At 35.2% G+C, this 17,628-nt stretch overlaps 1 protein-coding gene across 4 annotated transcripts in view; it reads right to left on the bottom strand.

Moving 5' to 3' along the window:
• Window positions 1–641: 641 nt before the first annotated feature.
• Window positions 642–17,628, bottom strand: part of G3BP2 (G3BP stress granule assembly factor 2) — an 83,931-nt gene continuing 66,944 nt past the window's right edge. For 3 of the 4 annotated variants that reach the window (XM_066232911.1, XM_066232910.1, XM_066232912.1), the window contains exons 2-12: window positions 17,150–17,268; window positions 13,063–13,144; window positions 12,111–12,284; window positions 11,684–11,774; window positions 10,571–10,673; window positions 9,903–10,080; window positions 8,797–8,895; window positions 4,742–4,844; window positions 3,394–3,522; window positions 2,751–2,869; window positions 642–2,461 (exon numbers count right to left, since the gene is read on the bottom strand). In XM_066232911.1, coding sequence (XP_066089008.1) covers window positions 2,189–2,461; window positions 2,751–2,869; window positions 3,394–3,522; window positions 4,742–4,844; window positions 8,797–8,895; window positions 9,903–10,080; window positions 10,571–10,673; window positions 11,684–11,774; window positions 12,111–12,284; window positions 13,063–13,144; window positions 17,150–17,244 — 1,446 coding nt within the window. In that variant the 5' untranslated portion in view covers window positions 17,245–17,268 and the 3' untranslated portion in view covers window positions 642–2,188. The remainder of the gene's footprint in view (window positions 2,462–2,750; window positions 2,870–3,393; window positions 3,523–4,741; window positions 4,845–8,796; window positions 8,896–9,902; window positions 10,081–10,570; window positions 10,674–11,683; window positions 11,775–12,110; window positions 12,285–13,062; window positions 13,145–17,149; window positions 17,269–17,628) is intronic. The other variant, XM_066232913.1, reaches the window with a different exon arrangement.

Genomic DNA, 17,628 nt, shown 5'->3' with positions numbered 1-17,628 from the left:
CTGCCATTACTTTTGGTGCCAGAACAGTTTTCATGAGTGGCAGGGCAATATCCTGGATTAGAAATTTTATCTATATAAAATGGGAAGGAAGAAATAAAAGAGTAAAGAAAAAATATGCTATAAAAAAAACACTGACAATAAACCACTCATTTAAAAGTAGTTTGAATAAAAACTTCAAAACTCAAAATTAATTTTCTGGTAAGAACTTCAAGTACTATACATCAGAAAGTGTAAAAAGTGTTTTAAACAGAAAAAAGAAAAATCCTTAAGCCCCCCCAATGGAAACTATTAGATATCTGTACCCCCAAAATATATGCAATAGTGCAAGACTTTTTCTCAAACATGGAAGACCTCATTCAAAGGAAAAAAAGGGACAGATTTAATTCTACTTATATTGCCCAATACATGAAAAACAAAATATGTGCATCATTTACTAATTTACTAAATAGCAAACTGATTTTAGTAATTCAAAACCAGTTTGCTACTATGTCAAGTGCATTTTTATTTTTACCAAGATAGAATGGAGAAGTCTTCCATGTTAACAAGCAGCTTTAAGTGGTCACACTTATTTATCCCACTCCTAGCTTGAAACATCAGAAACTGGTATGTACCGAATGCTTCAAGCATAAAATTGAATAACCTTTGCCATACTTGCGGTTTATTGGAACTTGCTATAAAGACAGACAGTAATCCAGCAGCTACAAACTTTGCTCACAGAATTGTTTAAGAGAGTCATGTAAAAATAAAAGATGTCATCCTAGACTTAAATTCAGAGCCACTAGGATGCTGACATCAGTTCAAGAATTGTGCAAAATGAATGACAGTTCCCTGCCCCCCAAATAGAAAATGCAAACATTTAAAAGCTGCTGTTCTTTTCTCTGAAAATTGCAGTATCCACACATCAGGTTTACTTGCCATTTATGGAATCTGACTGCTTTTAAAACGTCACTAAAAATGTACATCAAGGTGATTGACTTTTCCAAGCACCTCTCAATTGATCTGCTTCAACGTTCACATTCATGCTAAGAGAAAAGTCAACAAGAGACTTACTCAAATAACCGACTTCCTCCTTCCCCCTCCCTCCCAAACACACAAGATTCCCTCCCACAGAGAACACAAAGTTGTTAACTAAATAACAAGGTAAATAATATACTAGTCAATTTTACTAATTTTAAAGATACTGCAATTTTTAAACACTTCAATGATTTTTCAACATATTGCAGCTGTTTGGCTTTGCAGCACAGCAATTCACACACTATACTGTACAAAATTACCAGCAAGACTGGAATGATGTATTAATAGAAGGCACCATCATGCTTATTACATTACCAGAGAACAAAAATACAGTAAAGACAATTTTCACTGTACACAGCTTAAAGAAAGGAAAAAGGGGAGGAGGAGTGTGTTGAGCAGCCAGCCATCCCTGTACTGAAGAGGGGCAGGTAGAAAAATCTTAGATATGGAGCTACTAAATCTGGTCTAGTATTCAAGACCATAGCATTTTGAAGTTCTGATTTTTGTTCTTTAGTTCAAACTAAATGATTTCCTTCTGGAATACACTTGTAGTCTTGTTAAGGTTTATGTTTACACACGCTGGTCACAGCAAGCAGGTAAAATGCCCTCATCATTTCACAAACTATTCTCTACTGGAAAAAAGGATGCGATTCCCCCCTGTTGCCTCCCGTTGCAGATGTCAATGTTAACGAGTTCAGAGTACCCATTAGTGCATTTTGATGAGTGCATAACAAGTTTCTGTTGGTTTGTATTTTGGGGGGAGCCAAGGAAAAAGGCAAGATTCTCCAATTGCACTATTTGTTTCCAACATTAATAGGCAGAAACAGTAACACTTAAACAAAATGTGCAGCAGAGGATTTTTTTTGACTCAAAGGACCTGAATTCAGTTGGGCATGTCCTTTAAAAAAGTTCATTTTGTTGTAGACAGTTTAAGTTATGGTCATTCCTCAGTCCTTAATTCTCCAAGTCTAGATTTATAAATTAACAATATGAATCCTGTTGTGAAATTGGGGAAATATATGTCCACCTCAATTTAACGCATAACCAAAAGATGCTTTTCACATCAAAGAAATGATCAAAAAGGCTGTGTCACATTCCAAAGCCAAAAAAATTAACAAGAATGCAAACACGATGAATAATGTACCACTGCCAAGACTGTGCCAACAGCGGGGCTTCAGCGACGCTGTCCTGTGAAGCGGCCTTCCATCTGCCCGGCTCCTCTTCCAGAGCCCAGTTTCTGTGCCATGCCACCTCTTGGAGGAGGTCCTCTTCCATCCCGGTCACGCATCATTCCACCACCCACTATTCCACGTGGACCTCCAGGGCCTCGATCATTGCGCCTAATATCCCTGCGGTCATCACCACCACCTCGGGTTTCTCGTTCTCTTGCTGCTCTGGTTTTTTTCTCTTCCACATTTAAACGCACTTCCCCTCGAAACATAATTGGCTTTAAGGGGGAAATAAAAATTTACATGGGCAGGTTAGACAGCAATAGTAAAATACTAGTTTGCATATGTAAATAAGAAAATTCTAAGAAACAAATTTAAATTGATCCATACCTCAGATTTTAAAACTACTAACAAATCTTTCTTCTTTGCATAAATACCATTTCACAGTAAACTATTTTTAGATTTACCTTTACAAAAAGATTCTTTATGGTTTAAAAATGCACCAGATCAATGTTATATACAACAGGAATAATATAATCTTGAATTATGCCCTTTAAAATCACTTACTTTTGCAATTAAGATTCTCTGAACTGGTTCAGAGTCATCAAAAACCACAAAACCAAAATTTGGAAGCTTTCCCCCAACACCCTTGGTATTGATGCGAAGTTCCACAACGTTTCCAAAACCTGTGAAAATATACATTACATCATGGGTTAAATATTTTAACAGAATACTGTGTTGACTCAATTGTTCAGAACGAGTAACCTTTTTCTCCTTGATCCAACTCAAAATGAAAGTTGCAAGTGGCTACATCCAACTACAACTACGGTACATAGTCACTCATACAGATGGTTCACCTAAGATGTCAACAAGCAGCTGGATGGCTTGTTTTTGTTATCCTTCAGCATCTTTATTAGACCTTTCAAAGGAAAGTTACCTATTAGAGACAATGATGTTTTCTATTTCTGACTTCTGTTTGCCAAATGAATCCCATCTCCAAATTTAAGACTGATTCATCCAGCTCTTTCTTCTAACCTCTAGAGAATCACTGAGAAACATGATATAGCCTTCTATCCCATTATGATAAGTGACTAGTACCTACAGACATACAAAGTATAATAAAGAAATATTTTTTAAAATTCTAATTATACTATGAAAAAAGCTCTGTTCTCCTGCTTAATTCTAAGATAAAACAAAAGAAACCACTTACTCATGAAGAACTCTTTCAGTTCATTTTCATCAATATCATGTGGCAAGTTACCAACAAAAAGTTGATGACTGTCTGGATAGCGAATTATTCTTCGGTTGTCAGATTCATTCTGTTCGATATCTCCTCTGCCTGAGAAAAGGAACAGAGCAGATATAAAAATTCACTATGTCTTATAAAAATTAATGAAAAGCAATGACTATAAAAATCACTTCATATCAATATTCTTGGTTTAGTTTAAAGGCAATAAGTTCCTTGAACAGAGGTGGAAATGCCTTTTATTAGTGGTTTAATTAGAAAATAATGTGACACTAAAGTATAAAGTGAGGGTATTGACTATACTGAGATAGAGTCCCTTCTTCTAGATCAACTCACCTGATTATATGAAAGTCAAATGTTAGTAGTACAAGTATTCCTCCCTAATCAAACTCTTGCCATCACCCAGGAGCAAATAGGTTTCAGATAGTGATTTATATTTGTTTAGTATTTTGAATAACACAAATTACTTAAATATTTGGATGTATGAAACTACAGCCAAATCAGTAAATTTAATCATGTTTCATGTATATAGCCATATATACATGTTATAGTACTCCTATAGACAACACACATAAATAAATCTAATTTGCTCCTCCCAATAACACAAGGAACACAGGCATATAAGAAGAGCATTACACAAGAAAAATTTATGTAATAACTGAACGGCATAAGAGAGGTTATAATTGAAGGGACTCTCAATTAAGATCATAAACTCTCAGTGGCAAAGCTAGGACAAATCCTAGCTCCCCTGACTTATGGTTTAGTAACACATCACTTCTATTCTACTTTTATGGAGAAACTTACATATTCTAAATTTGATATATACTATCTCCCACCTCCTCCCAAAAGTAATATAAACATACTTATCATTCAAATAGAGGTGCTATATATATTAGCTAACAATGGAAACAAGAAACAAGTAAAAAATTATGACAACTTGCTTAAAACCTAAGACAATTAAAAGAAGAATCAGGGTGTACTTAAGGTTTATCTGTGAAGAGATAACAAAGTGCTAAGAGGAGGCTATTGGCAGCTCAGTTTTGAATTCTTAGAACCAGTGACAATAATTAAATACCTGTCTCAAAATTATTTTACACCTTCTAAATACATGTCTCTATGGTATGACATCTAATCCTCCCCTAAAGTTAGCTGTTTTAAGCCAGACTAAATTTTAGCAGGTTACTTAAACCTTAAAATATTTTGAAAATAAAAGAATTTGGGTATAAAACACATAGTTTTAAAGTTCAGCCTTTTCCAACTTTCAAGTACTGAACACTAAAATCTAAAGGCTACAGAGGAGGGACTGACTTACCTGGCCTTGGTCCTCTAGGGGGGAAACCAGGTCGTTCTCTAGGTCGTTGTTCACGCACACGAGGTGGCTGAGACTGAACTTCTGGTTTAGCTTCAACTCGTGGCTAGAATGCAAGGGAAAAAAACACATTATAAAATACAAGGGAAACAAAAATATTATAAAGAAACACAGTACACAAGAGAAAAACCAACTAAAGCAACTACCAAAAGTCACTAAGAGGCATTATATTATGGTAATTTTAAGTTTAGAATGTTTTTAACGTAGTGTCCTATGTACATGGAAAATAAATATTTATAAAGATATTCTGTACCAATCTAGGACTGTAGGGTAGTTTTTGTTTTCCCATTCAAGGCTATAGAACTCACAATAAGCTGTTTTTTACAACCACATTTAAAAAATAAAGTTATATCCACACTGAGACAGCATAAAAGGTATCCCTACAAAAACCACAAAATGCAAGATGAGCCAGCCACTCCATGTAAATACATATACAAAATAAAAAGCCATCTTTATCTTAGGAAGACAATATGTGACACTAATTACCTAGCTTGCTGCCTTCAAACGTTAACTGCTCAGCAATACCCTCTAAACCCCACCCCACAGATAAATCTTGAAAAATCAATATTTTGATAGTTCAAAACATATAACTTAACTTACTCTAGCGCTTAAAAATATTACTTTTAAGTCACAATGTACACAAGAAAACAAGATAAAAACGTGTAGAGTATCTCAAACAGTCAGCAAAGTTCTTTAAGTTTATACTGTTCTTGCTTATGGGAAAGGTGTGCATTTCTTTAAAGACTGATCCAAACAATTTTCCTTAACTGTTTCTTGGGGGATAATAAGAGTGGGTATTGGGGGGATAATTAGATATTTTAATATGCCTTCCAAAAGTTTCTGCTAACTGCTGAATTAAACACATATAATTAAAGGAGCTTTTAAAAGCAAAAGTAACATCCACATCTATTACCTTTTCTTTAATGCAATGGCATTTTCAGTATTCCCAATGTCTTCAGGTTATCTACGACCCAAATATTTGTGGTCCAAGGAAGAGACAAAATATCATATATGCACCTTCAAAGGATGCTGAAAACACTCAGCAGGATATGAAGAATGTGTCCTCAAGTCAGAGAGCTAGTAATTTCAGTGCTGTCTTTACAGCTAATCACCTCTAAGGACCTCACTCCAGGCAGTGGCTCAAACTCTTTCATCATTTATGTAACTGAAGGTTTATAATTTGCAAGGACAAATTTTGATACTAAAAATTATGCTTCCTTCCAAAAAGACTTTAATGGCTATAACTCACTCCTATCCTAACAGTTTTTAATTTGCCTGACTCTTCCCAAACTCTATTTTCTTCCATGTAGATTCACATTTCCTCCAACAAGATGAAGTTGTTTTCCAGGTTCTACAATTTCGCTAATTAAAAAATTTTAACTCTGTCCAGTTTTTTAGGTTATGTACTTCTTTCTATAAGAACCATATCATTATTTCTACACCACCCAAAGAATCAAAACAGTGTTATTAGACGTAGATGTTTAGTAACTATTGATTCACTTAAAAATTAATTCATAAGGGAACCTAAGTAACAGCCCTAAGACCACTGCTATCTATAGTTGGAATTTAACACTATAATATGATCCATGTTATGATGCCTAAAAAAGGCAATTATTTAAAAATTTCAACTTACAGGGACCTAAAAGTACAACTTAACTTGAATATGACTGTAAAACAGAATTACAGAATAGATGTACTCCAGAGGTACCCTGACTAATTATACTGTTTTCAAAACAGATTTCGAAAACAAAACCACAAGTAACAAAATAGAAAAGTTCATTAAGGACTTCAAAGTAAAAGCAAATTTAAGTAATTTTCAACATCTTATAAATAATTCATTCATTGATGTAGCAACTTTTTAGTATGTATCTGATAATGCCAATGAAAGAAAAATAGGAACAAAAAATCTAACAAAAGCCTTTAAATAATATATGTTAACTAAGCCAGCTGTACACTTATAATTCTTCAGGCTCAATTTCATGATTAAAACTACTTACTCTAACAAGATAAAATGCCACATATTATTTTAGGGCCTTAAAATTATTTCCACATAATCAGAAAGTATGACAAATCCCACAAATGAAAGTCAAACAGAATGTGAGAAAAAATGAAACCATCAAATCAAGTCAGTAACAGCAGATAAAAAACTACAACTAATAAACACATCCTTCAACCTAACATAAGCTATTTAGATGAAATAATCAACTTCCAGACAAAATCTTTTTTACCATGTAATTAACTTACCTACTGCTAAATTAATGCCCACCAATACCCTAAATTCTCATTTTATTAACAATCTATGCTAAAACTGTTAAGGAAATGAACACTATACCAAAGTAACAAAATAAAATTGAAGGGTTTATTAAATGAAGTGGGAAAATCATGACTCCATTCTAAATTAAGTCTAAAGAGAACAGAAATTTCTTTAAAAGTTTAAATTATAAACATTTAAAAATTATGTTTTAATAAGACTACAGATTGAGGAATACAATCTAGTCTCCTATAATTCAAAAACTTCAAAAATTAAAAAAAAAATTTTTACTGGGCAAGAGGCTAGGATATAATGAAATGTAATTTAAATATAGCACTATTATTCTTAAATGTAAATACGTACTTTCCCTTCCAAGAGGTTAAAGAAACCAATATAGGTTTGCATGAGTCACAATGTGGACTCTGGTGTCCATGGTGTCCAACCCCATGAATTCAAGCCCAGCCCTACTATATATTTATATACCTATCTGACCTTACGTGAGGTAATCTAGGCCTCAATTAAGCGGAAAACAGGAAAAATAATCTATCCTCTTGAAGTAGTTATGAGGATTAGTTAAGAATAAATCTAAAGTGCTTTGGCAATGCCTGGTATAATAAACATTAGCTATTTTAACTTTTAACTAGTACATTAAAAAAAAATGTGGCCTCTTTGAAATAAAGTAACAATCCAAAGGATTCCAAATGCAAATATGAAAAAAATCAAGCATTTCAAAGCACATCCAGAAGTCACTTATTAGGTCTTCAGATGGGTTGAAAAGCACAATCAATACTTGGTAAATTAATTATCTTTAAGAGGAACTTTGTGATCTGAGATAACTACAACACTTCCTGAATATCTGACTGAAAAAAAAACCAAACAGGTTATTATGAGACCATGTATTCTACTAGGTACCTGATTATGAGTACCAACACCAGAAAGATTGTCTCATTTAATTACTAGCTACTTTTGAAACCTCAAAGTTTCACTGTTTAGAGCATATTAAGAGTTGTATACAAATAAACAATTGTATGTGCACTAACCAATGTAAATTTTCTAACAGAATGCAGTTTAACTCAAAATGTAAGTAAAAGAATTGGACACTCTTTTAAACTGTGCCTATAAACTTAATTTAAATTTAGTTAATTCTAAAGTATACCTAGTAAGTATAGTAGCCACTGTCTTATTTTCAATGTTTTGAAAGCTCTGAAATGGGTATGATGACAAACAGACAAAAAGTAGAATATTGGAATGATCAGTTAAGGTGAACACTACAGTCATAAGTTGGTACAGGCTTCAATTAAACAGTGTGAATCATTTATAGATTAAGAGCTCAGGCAGTATATTTTTAAAAGTATTCTATGTTTTTAAAACAGTGATTTCTTTATAATGAAACACTACTTGGTGTCTTCCCAAATTTCTTCCTAAAACTGTTTGCTAAATAAAATTTAAAACCTTTTAAAAAGGAACTTTTAAAGTTATTTTAAGAAGCCTTTTATAAATGACAGTATAATATATATATGTAAAACCAACTTAATCTGCATTTCACACACCCAAACCCCAAATACCACCTATGTAGATGATGAATGGAGATTTGGCATTTAAAGTGGGTGCACTGACATTTAATACAAATTTTTTTGTATAGTTAATCCATAATTTCTGATTGACTCATTTAAAAAAATTATTAAAAAAATATAAGCAATTGGCAATGTAACAAGGATACAATCCAATGTGTTCACAGATCGGTTACCTGTGAGACTGGTGCTTTAACATGGGGTGGAATTCCAGAGGAAGAAACAGTACCACTAGGAGGCAGGTTTTTACTGGTCACTGAAGCCCAGGAGAAAGCCTGCAGGAAATGCAACAAACCTAGACTACTAATCATGGAAAACCACCAACATTACTATAGGGAAACTTCCAAATATATACTTTCTTTTCACTTCTAAACTATTGCTCTATATTGGAAGACTCCTAAAAGAAAGGCACACACACACATGCCAGTGTATGTGCCGGCTTTCAAAATCTCACTATACAAGATTATTTGATGTTGTTTTCTGAACAGCTAAATAAATCCACAAGGAAGTTCCTATATGTCCTAAGTAGATGAGCAAGTGGTACAAAACTGCTAACAAATGATAGAAAAATAAGAGCCTAATAGAACCAATTTCTTTCCCCTTTTAGAAAAAAATAGGGTGTGTGATGGTATTAAGGGCAGAGGGGAAGGATAGGAAAAGAAGCAAGTACTAGCTGGAAACTTTAACAAACATTCACAAATTGAACAAGGTATCTTCTCTCACTACCCAAATATACTTTAACCTTCCACTTTTACAGAAAGATAAAAGATGTATAGAAAGGTTTAAATGATATATTATGGGTGTCACTCTTCTTTTCAAGATAGTTTAATTAATGTAATAAGAAATTCCCATTTAAACCAGAAATAACAAATATCTCTTCTTTTAATAATAAGCCAACTTGTTTAGGTTGGGAAATTGCATGACTCCCTGCATCCATGTGTAGAGGACTTAATACAGAATGGAAGAACAACTTTCAGCTTTATACATGGTACCTGAATAATTTCATGTAAGGTACTAAACATTGCATAGAGACAAAGGTTAAACTTCACTATGAGGAGTAATTTTTTGGAGGGGAGAAATACAGTAAGATTTTCTTGGGATTACCAAAAAACAAACAAACAAACAAATAAAAAACACCCCCCCACAGCTTCTTTCACATACATAAAAAAGTATAGTTTACTATATTAAACAATTTAACATAATAGAACAAAGGTCATGCTTAATTAATGGAATCAAATATAAATGTGTGATGTTATAGATTAAAGAGCTCCCTTGATCTAACCTTTGGTGGTTCTTGTGGCAGAGAAACAGGTTCGGCAGGAGGAGGAGAAGTAGACTTCTCTAATTCTTCTAAGCTTTTCTCTTCTACTGGAGGTTTCAGCTCTTCAGTCTTTGTTTCAGACTCTGGCTCAGGTTCAGGTTCATGAGAGGATTCTTCCAAAGGCTCTTCTATGCCATTACTACAATAAAATATTTTATTCCCTTTTCAGTATGAGTGAAACGATCAATTCAAATAATATAAAATTCAATATTTCTTTAATCTAATGGACAAAAGTCCAATCAGAACTGAAAGGCAGAAAGAAGGTAATCTTACCCCCAAATAACACTTCTTCAACCCCAATGTTTAAAACTGGATTACTAAAAACATTTACTTTAGTACTAACTATAAATAAATCCCATGTTTATAAAAGTAAAATAAATGCTCACTTTCTGTGTTGTCGTAAACACACTGCATTAATAGTAAGCGATCATCACTGTTTTGGGCTAAACTGTTCAATTTTTTTAATAAAATAAAACAATTATTTCCAAATTTCTTGCAAAGTACTCAAATAACAGTCCTGATATGTAGCTTTATCAAAAATTTACTTCTAATAATAATTCTAGGGAAAAAAACACATGACAACTCTATTATAGTTTAGATCAAATTTATCCCGTAGACACCCCTCTTACGTCACAGGGTGAGCTTCATAGTATCCGCTGTTAGCATGTTCTTGCACAGGCTCTGGAGATGGCTGCCTTTCTTCTTGTTCCTCTTCTACTTCATCTTCTGACTCTGACAATACATACGTAATACACCACATCATTTTTTCAAGGGGCTTAACACACAATTTAATATAATCTTTGACATGGCAATAAAAAAATGGCATATTTCATACAAAATCGTTCATTTGCAATATTCTCTATTTCCTTAAAAAACTGAAGATGAAGTTTGATATTTACTCTATTTCTTTTTTAAATCTATTAGTAAGAAAAGGGTAGAAAATAAATGATAAAGCCATAATAATTCCTTTGTCACATCTATTCAACAGAACAAATAAAACAATAATAAAAAACAACAACTGATGTATGTTAATGAAAGATCAATTAAATAATTATAACAGCTAAAAAACTTGACAGCCAACAAAGATATTAAGTAAAACAAACAAAAGCAGCTTTGAGCCAACATAATACCATTTTTAAAATAATGGTATTGGTAAGTACAGGATCTAACAAAATTCTGTAATAGGCACCAAGCTCTTAGTTCTCTAAATTTAAGAATGTTTTTCACTTTCTATGTGAGACACTTCTTTATAATTTCATACAGTAAACACTTAAATTGTTGACAACAAAAAGCAAAAGGAAAAATGGGATTTTTGCCTGACTGGTGGTGGCACAATGGATAGAACGTTGACCCGAGACACCGAGGCATCGGGTTCAAAACCCCAAGGTTGCTGGCTTCCACGTGGGCTCACCAGCTAGAGCACAAGGTTGCTTGCTTAACCGTGGTATCATAGACATGACCCCACGGTAACTGGCTTGAAGCCCAAAATCACTGGCTTGAGCAAGGAGCCACTCACTGGCTTTGCCGGAGGTGTGTCCCTCACTCCTGTCAAGGCACAACTGAGAAAGCAATCAATGAACAACTAAAATGCTATAACTACAAGTTGCTGCTTCTTATCTCTCCCTCCCTATCTTTTTCTCAGTAAAAAAATAAAACTTAAAAAAAAATTTTAGGAAAATTTCTGTAAGTTTCATACACCTTAAAGAGTAATAAAAAAACCCACTGTATCTTGAAAGCCTCACCTTCATCAAGTTCTGGTTCCGAATCACCAAATACTTCATCCTCATAACGAAACATGTCATTGTGAACGTAAAACTTATTTGGAACAGATCCCTATAGAAAACAACATCCAAATATGCTGTAAGGACCCATAAAGGTGTCATAACAAAAAAGAACAAATTACACGGCATATGTAACATTAAACATAAATATACCCTTTGTATTATTTCTGTAATCTTAATCATCTATGTACATGTTAGTATCAGTATCTGACTGTATCTCTAGTCAAAGGGTGTTCACACACACCAAAGCTCAAATAAATTACATCAACAGGTCCAGTACAAATTTCTCAAAAAAGCTACATGTATATCCAAACTGCTAAGAAGAAATGCTTTCAATATGTCAGGCAAATAATAAGAGTTAAATTAAAGCACATAAAGAAAAACTTACTTCAGGAGCCAGAACAAAGGTTTGCATAAACTTCCTCTCTGGCTGTCCACTGTTAGACAGCAAACCCATGACCTGGACAACTACTCCATCACTCAAGGTTGCATGAGCATCCACATGACGAATTTTAGTATGACATTCACTGAAGTTCAGAGATAATACTTTGTGGTGTATATCCTTTATTGAAGAAAGAAATACAAACTCTTGTGATACACATCATTACCTATACAATATTACAACAGAACTTCACTGATTTCTTTTTCACAATTTGCAGAATATTTCATCTTTCTGGGCACTTAAATCCACTCCATCATATTATGTGCCAGACTGATATTTCTAAAAACCACCATTTTCAACATGTCAACTCTATACACAAGAAGTCATGACGACTATCTCTTACTATGCAGTAGTATAGGCTTTCTACAGCTTTCTCCCACTATTCTGTATTAGGTATTTAGTGATTTACACACAAAGTGTTGACTACTCTTAACCTCACTTTTAATTTTACTTTAACTGCATGTTTGCTGAGGCCATTTCTTACATTTTCAATATCCTCTTGTTTGTTAAGGCCAAATTCTACAATTTAGAGTCTAGCTGAAATCCCACATCCCATCCTCTACAAAATCATAAGAAGCATATATAGTTCTGTGCATAAAGTAAGGTTTAGTCCACATTTGTATAAACTTAACACAATGTCTCAACTGTTTCATGTATAAAATGCACGAAGGACATAATAATCCTATCCTCTCCTTTGTATCCACCCCAATGTAATACCGTTTCATACAAAATGGATGTTTGTAAGAACTCACAGCATAATCAACAATTATAACATAAATTCTAGTAAGAACTAATGATCACATTTAAGATATTCATGGGTATAAGAAGGCTATTCTTTAAATCTCTATACTTTAACACACACACACAAATCTAAAATGTATATGAAATTAATACTTACATTTTGGCCATAAACAGCCTCCTGGGGCTTTCCACTAGCATCTACTCCACCATGAACATAGGAAGAATTCCTGCCATAAAACCTGTAAACCATTAACAATACTTAATATTTGACTGTCAAGAGAAGTCTCAGAGGCAGTAGAGTTCTGGTGTCAAATCTAATTTCCAGGTCCAGCTCCCTCATTCATTAGCTGTGTTATTTTAAGCACATTTATGGTCTTTAAGTCCATTTTCCTTGGTTATAAAACAGAATAGTGACTACATCCCATAGGATTTTGGTAGGGATTAAGTAAGTAATAACATAAAATTCTTAGCATGCCTAGTACAATGAATATACCATACATGCAAATCATTATTTTAATCTAATACTTATCACATCTATTTTTTTATATATAATTTTTTTTTGTATTTTTCCGAAGCCAGAAACAGAGAGGCAGTCAGACAGATTCCCGCATGCGCCCAATCGGGATCCACCCGGCACGCCCACCAGGGGGCGATGCTCTGCCCATCTGGGGTGTCACTCTGTTGCGACCAGAGCCATTCTAGTGCGAGGCAGAGGCCATAGAGCCATCCTCAGTGTCCGGGCCAACTTTGCTCCAATGGAGCCTCAGCTGCGGGAGAAGAGAGAGACAGAGAGGAAGGAGAGGGGGAGTTGTGGAGAAGCAGATGGACGCTTCTCCTGTGTGCCCTGGCCGGGAATCGAGCCCGGGACTCCTGCACACCAGGCCGACACTCTACCACTGAGCCAATCGGCCAGGGCCTATCACATCTATTTTTTTTTAAAATTCTAATTTATTTTTATTTTTTAGCATTGGGGGGGGGTCAGGGACACACAGACAGGAAGGGAGAGATGAGAAGCATCAATGGATAGTTGCAGCACCTTAGTTGTTCATTGATTGCTTTCTCATACATGCCTTGACTGGAGTGCTACAGCCAAGCCAGTGACTCGCTGCTCAAACCAGCGACCTTGGGCTTCAAGCCAGCAACCATGGGCTCATGTCTATGATCCCACACCCAGGCCAGTGAGCCTGCGCTCAAGCTGGCAACCTTGTAGTTTCAAAATTGGGACCTCAGCGGCCCAGGATGACACTTTATCCACTGTGTCACCGCCTGGTCAGGCCTTTTTAACTTACTGATTTTTAGAGAGAGACAGACAGACAGAAACATCAATCTGTTCCTGTATGTGCCCTGTCAGGGGACTGAACCCACAACCTTTCAATATCAGAATGATGCTCTAACCATCTGAGCTATCTGGCCAGGGCTCACATCTATTTTTTGTTAAGTGGAAAAATGAGATATCCATAATACATCCTACATACTGATGTTATAGTAATTAATCCCCTTTTTATCCCTTTAGATACAAAAACTCAGTTATCTAGATCTGTTTGGGAATCAGACGCTGTTTAACATTCTACTCTGGTTCCAAATGATTACTAAACCTTGCAAAGGCTTAGATGAAATAATTTTAGATTTAAAATAGCTGAAATAATTCATAGACTATGTAAAAAGTCTATATTATTTCAACATCCAATTTCTCATGAATATTTTTATATTGCTCTTAAGTACATGATGCTTCTCTGGCATTACCTAAAAAGCAATTAGAACATCTTCCTAAATTAAGGTTATCAAATATGCAAAGCTGTTATTTTAATAAAGAGAACTCATATTCTATCATAATAAAACATGTTAAGACTTCCTCTATGCCAAGTAAGTAATGCTCAGCGCATTACACATATTAATTTAACCCTAACAACAACCTCATGAAGTAAGTACTGTTATCTAAATGAGCAAACTGAGGTTCAGAAAAAGTTAAATTAACTGACCTAAGATCGCATATCTTTCAAGTGGGGAAGCTAAGACGTGAACCCAGTCTGATTCCAGTGTCTATGCTTTTAACTGTTACCCATATTTTAAAGTTTACACCGTACTATTTCCTCTCATGTAAAACTAGCAAGCACATAAACTGCTATTATTTTACTGTAGGACAATTTGGCTCTAAGTGTGTATAAGAAAAGCCTTAGATTTAGTAATTTGACTCTTAGAAACTTATCCTAAAGTTGCACAAAAATGCATGTGTAAGGATATTCATTAGTGTTAACAAGAGGAAAATTACCAACCAAATTTTCATTATTAGGAAACTGGTAACATAAGTATAAAAACCAGAAGAAGTTTGTTCTGTTATTTGAAATGATGGTTGAAAGTCTAATAGTTTTAAAATTTTACTTTTCTGTCATTACAAAAAAAGTTCTTTGTTAAAAGAAAAGACTAAAAATGCTAATACCTACACATTGTTAAAAGACAAATTTCAAATAATGAAAGGCCCTATTAATTATATTCTCCTCCCCCAAAACTCCCTCACATACACTGTTAACATGAAGGCTTGTACTTTTATAAAAATACAGTAGGACCCATAGTTTATATATTTATCCTTAACTCACTTGACTAGAGTGTTCTACACAAATATTTGAAAAAACCTAATACTTACAAAAGTCTCACTTATCTTCCACCTACTAAAATGTACCAGAAAGAACAAAAACCATAAATACTACACAATATAAGTCAATTTCATTTTAATCTCTGGAAAAATAAGTTTACAACTCCCAACTCTTATCAAAATAGTAAACAAGGCTTTTATTGATGTTTTACCAAGGAATACTACAGTGTGTCTGTAAAGTCATGGTGCACTTTTGACCGGTCACAGGAAAGCAACAAAAGATGATAGAAATGTGAAATCTGCACCAAATAAAAGGAAAACTCTCCCAGTTTCATACCTATTCAGTGCAGTTCGATGTGGGCTCACGCACAGATTTTTTAGGGCTCCTTAGGTAGCTATCCTGTATAGCCTCTACAGACTCGTCACTGACCGATGGCCTGCTAGAATGGGGTTTCTCCACCAAACTGCCAGTTTCCTTCAACTGCTTATCTCACCAAGTAATGTTATTCCTATGTGGTGGTGCTTTGTTATAAACGTGCCGATATTCATGTTGCACTTTGGACACGGATTCAAATTTAGTGAGCCACAGAACACACTGAACTTTCCTCTGTACCGTGCACATCTCGAATGGCATGGCCGTGGGCTGCTCCGCTGTATACACAGTGTTACGTCATCATCTGCGCATGCGCACATCATCCTACAGAAACTGGGAGGGGTTTTCCTTTTATTTGGTGCAGATTTCACATTTCTATCGTCTTGTTGCTTTCTTGTGACCGGTCAAAAGTGCACCATGACTTTAAGGACACACTGTATTTTGTAGATCGATCAAGAAATTTTCACAAGAAACCTCATTTAATTAACTCCTTTCCTAAGGTTGTTATAGAGCACTTTAAAAAGATGACTTAAGCCCTGGCCGGTTGGCTCAGCGGTAGAGCGTCGGCCTAGCGTGCGGAGGACCCGGGTTCGATTCCCGGCCAGGGCACATAGGAGAAGCGCCCATTTGCTTCTCCACCCCTCCGCCACGCCTTCCTCTCTGTCTCTCTCTTCCCCTCCCGCAGCCAAGGCTCCATTGGAGCAAAAGATGGCCCGGGCGCTGGGGATGGCTCTGTGGCCTCTGCCCCAAGCGCTAGAGTGGCTCTGGTCGCAATATGGCGACACCCAGGAGGGTCGCAACATGGCGACGCCCAGGATGGGCAGAGCATCGCCCCCTGGTGGGCAGAGCGTCACCCCCTGGTGGGCGTGCCGGGTGGATCCCGGTCGGGCGCATGCGGGAGTCTGTCTGATTGTCTCTCCCTGTTTCCAGCTTCAGAAAAATGAAAAAAATAATAATAATAAAATAAAAAGTAAAAAAAATAAATAAAAATAAAAAGATGACTTAAGCCCATGATTACAAATTGCAGATTTGAACTCATTAGTTGTCAAGCCCAAGCATCAGTGTGTGTAAATGTGTCACATTATATGAAATGCTTTTTCTTACTGTAGATTTCATAAAAAAACTTGAAAAATACTAGTTTTAGCCATCAGATGGTTAAAATATTAGATCCAGTTTACAAAGATGCTGTCTAGACACGAGACAGAAAAGACAATATGTAAAGTCATATTCAAGAAAATTAAACTAAATAAAAAATACTAAAATAACACATTTAAAATTTACCTGTGTAAATATTCTGGAGCTTTATTCAGCAAAGTATAATATTGCCTCACAAACTCCCGCCCTACAAGCAGCGGACTGGGCTTCTCCATAACCATTTCTTTGCTGCACAATGTCAAATGCTAAGGGAGTAAACACAAGAGTAGTAAGTATTAAAAAAGTCATCTATAAAAATTTCCATGAAATAAATTTTCTGAGCCATACAAGTGGTAATACAGAATATTAATACCACTTATTTTAAAAAGTAGTTTACAATGGCAAAAGAATAAATTCCCACCAACTACTGATAACCTCTAACATATGCATCTCTTCTATTTCGTCTCCACCATCCCTCAAAAGGAGGGAAGCAGCACTGTTCGTATTCCCAAGAGAGCTTGGTGCCACCTCAAACAGTAAGGGTACCACAACCAAGTCTTTCCATTCATAGGACCTTTTTTCCTTTGTGGACCATTAATTACCTCCTGTATTTTTTAATGCATTTT

The sequence above is a fragment of the Saccopteryx bilineata genome, chromosome 5 (assembly GCF_036850765.1).
Source record: "Saccopteryx bilineata isolate mSacBil1 chromosome 5, mSacBil1_pri_phased_curated, whole genome shotgun sequence".
Taxonomy (NCBI): domain Eukaryota; kingdom Metazoa; phylum Chordata; class Mammalia; order Chiroptera; family Emballonuridae; genus Saccopteryx; species Saccopteryx bilineata.
Note: the sequence above shows the minus strand (reverse complement) of the source record. Positions and strands in the feature narration are given on the sequence as shown.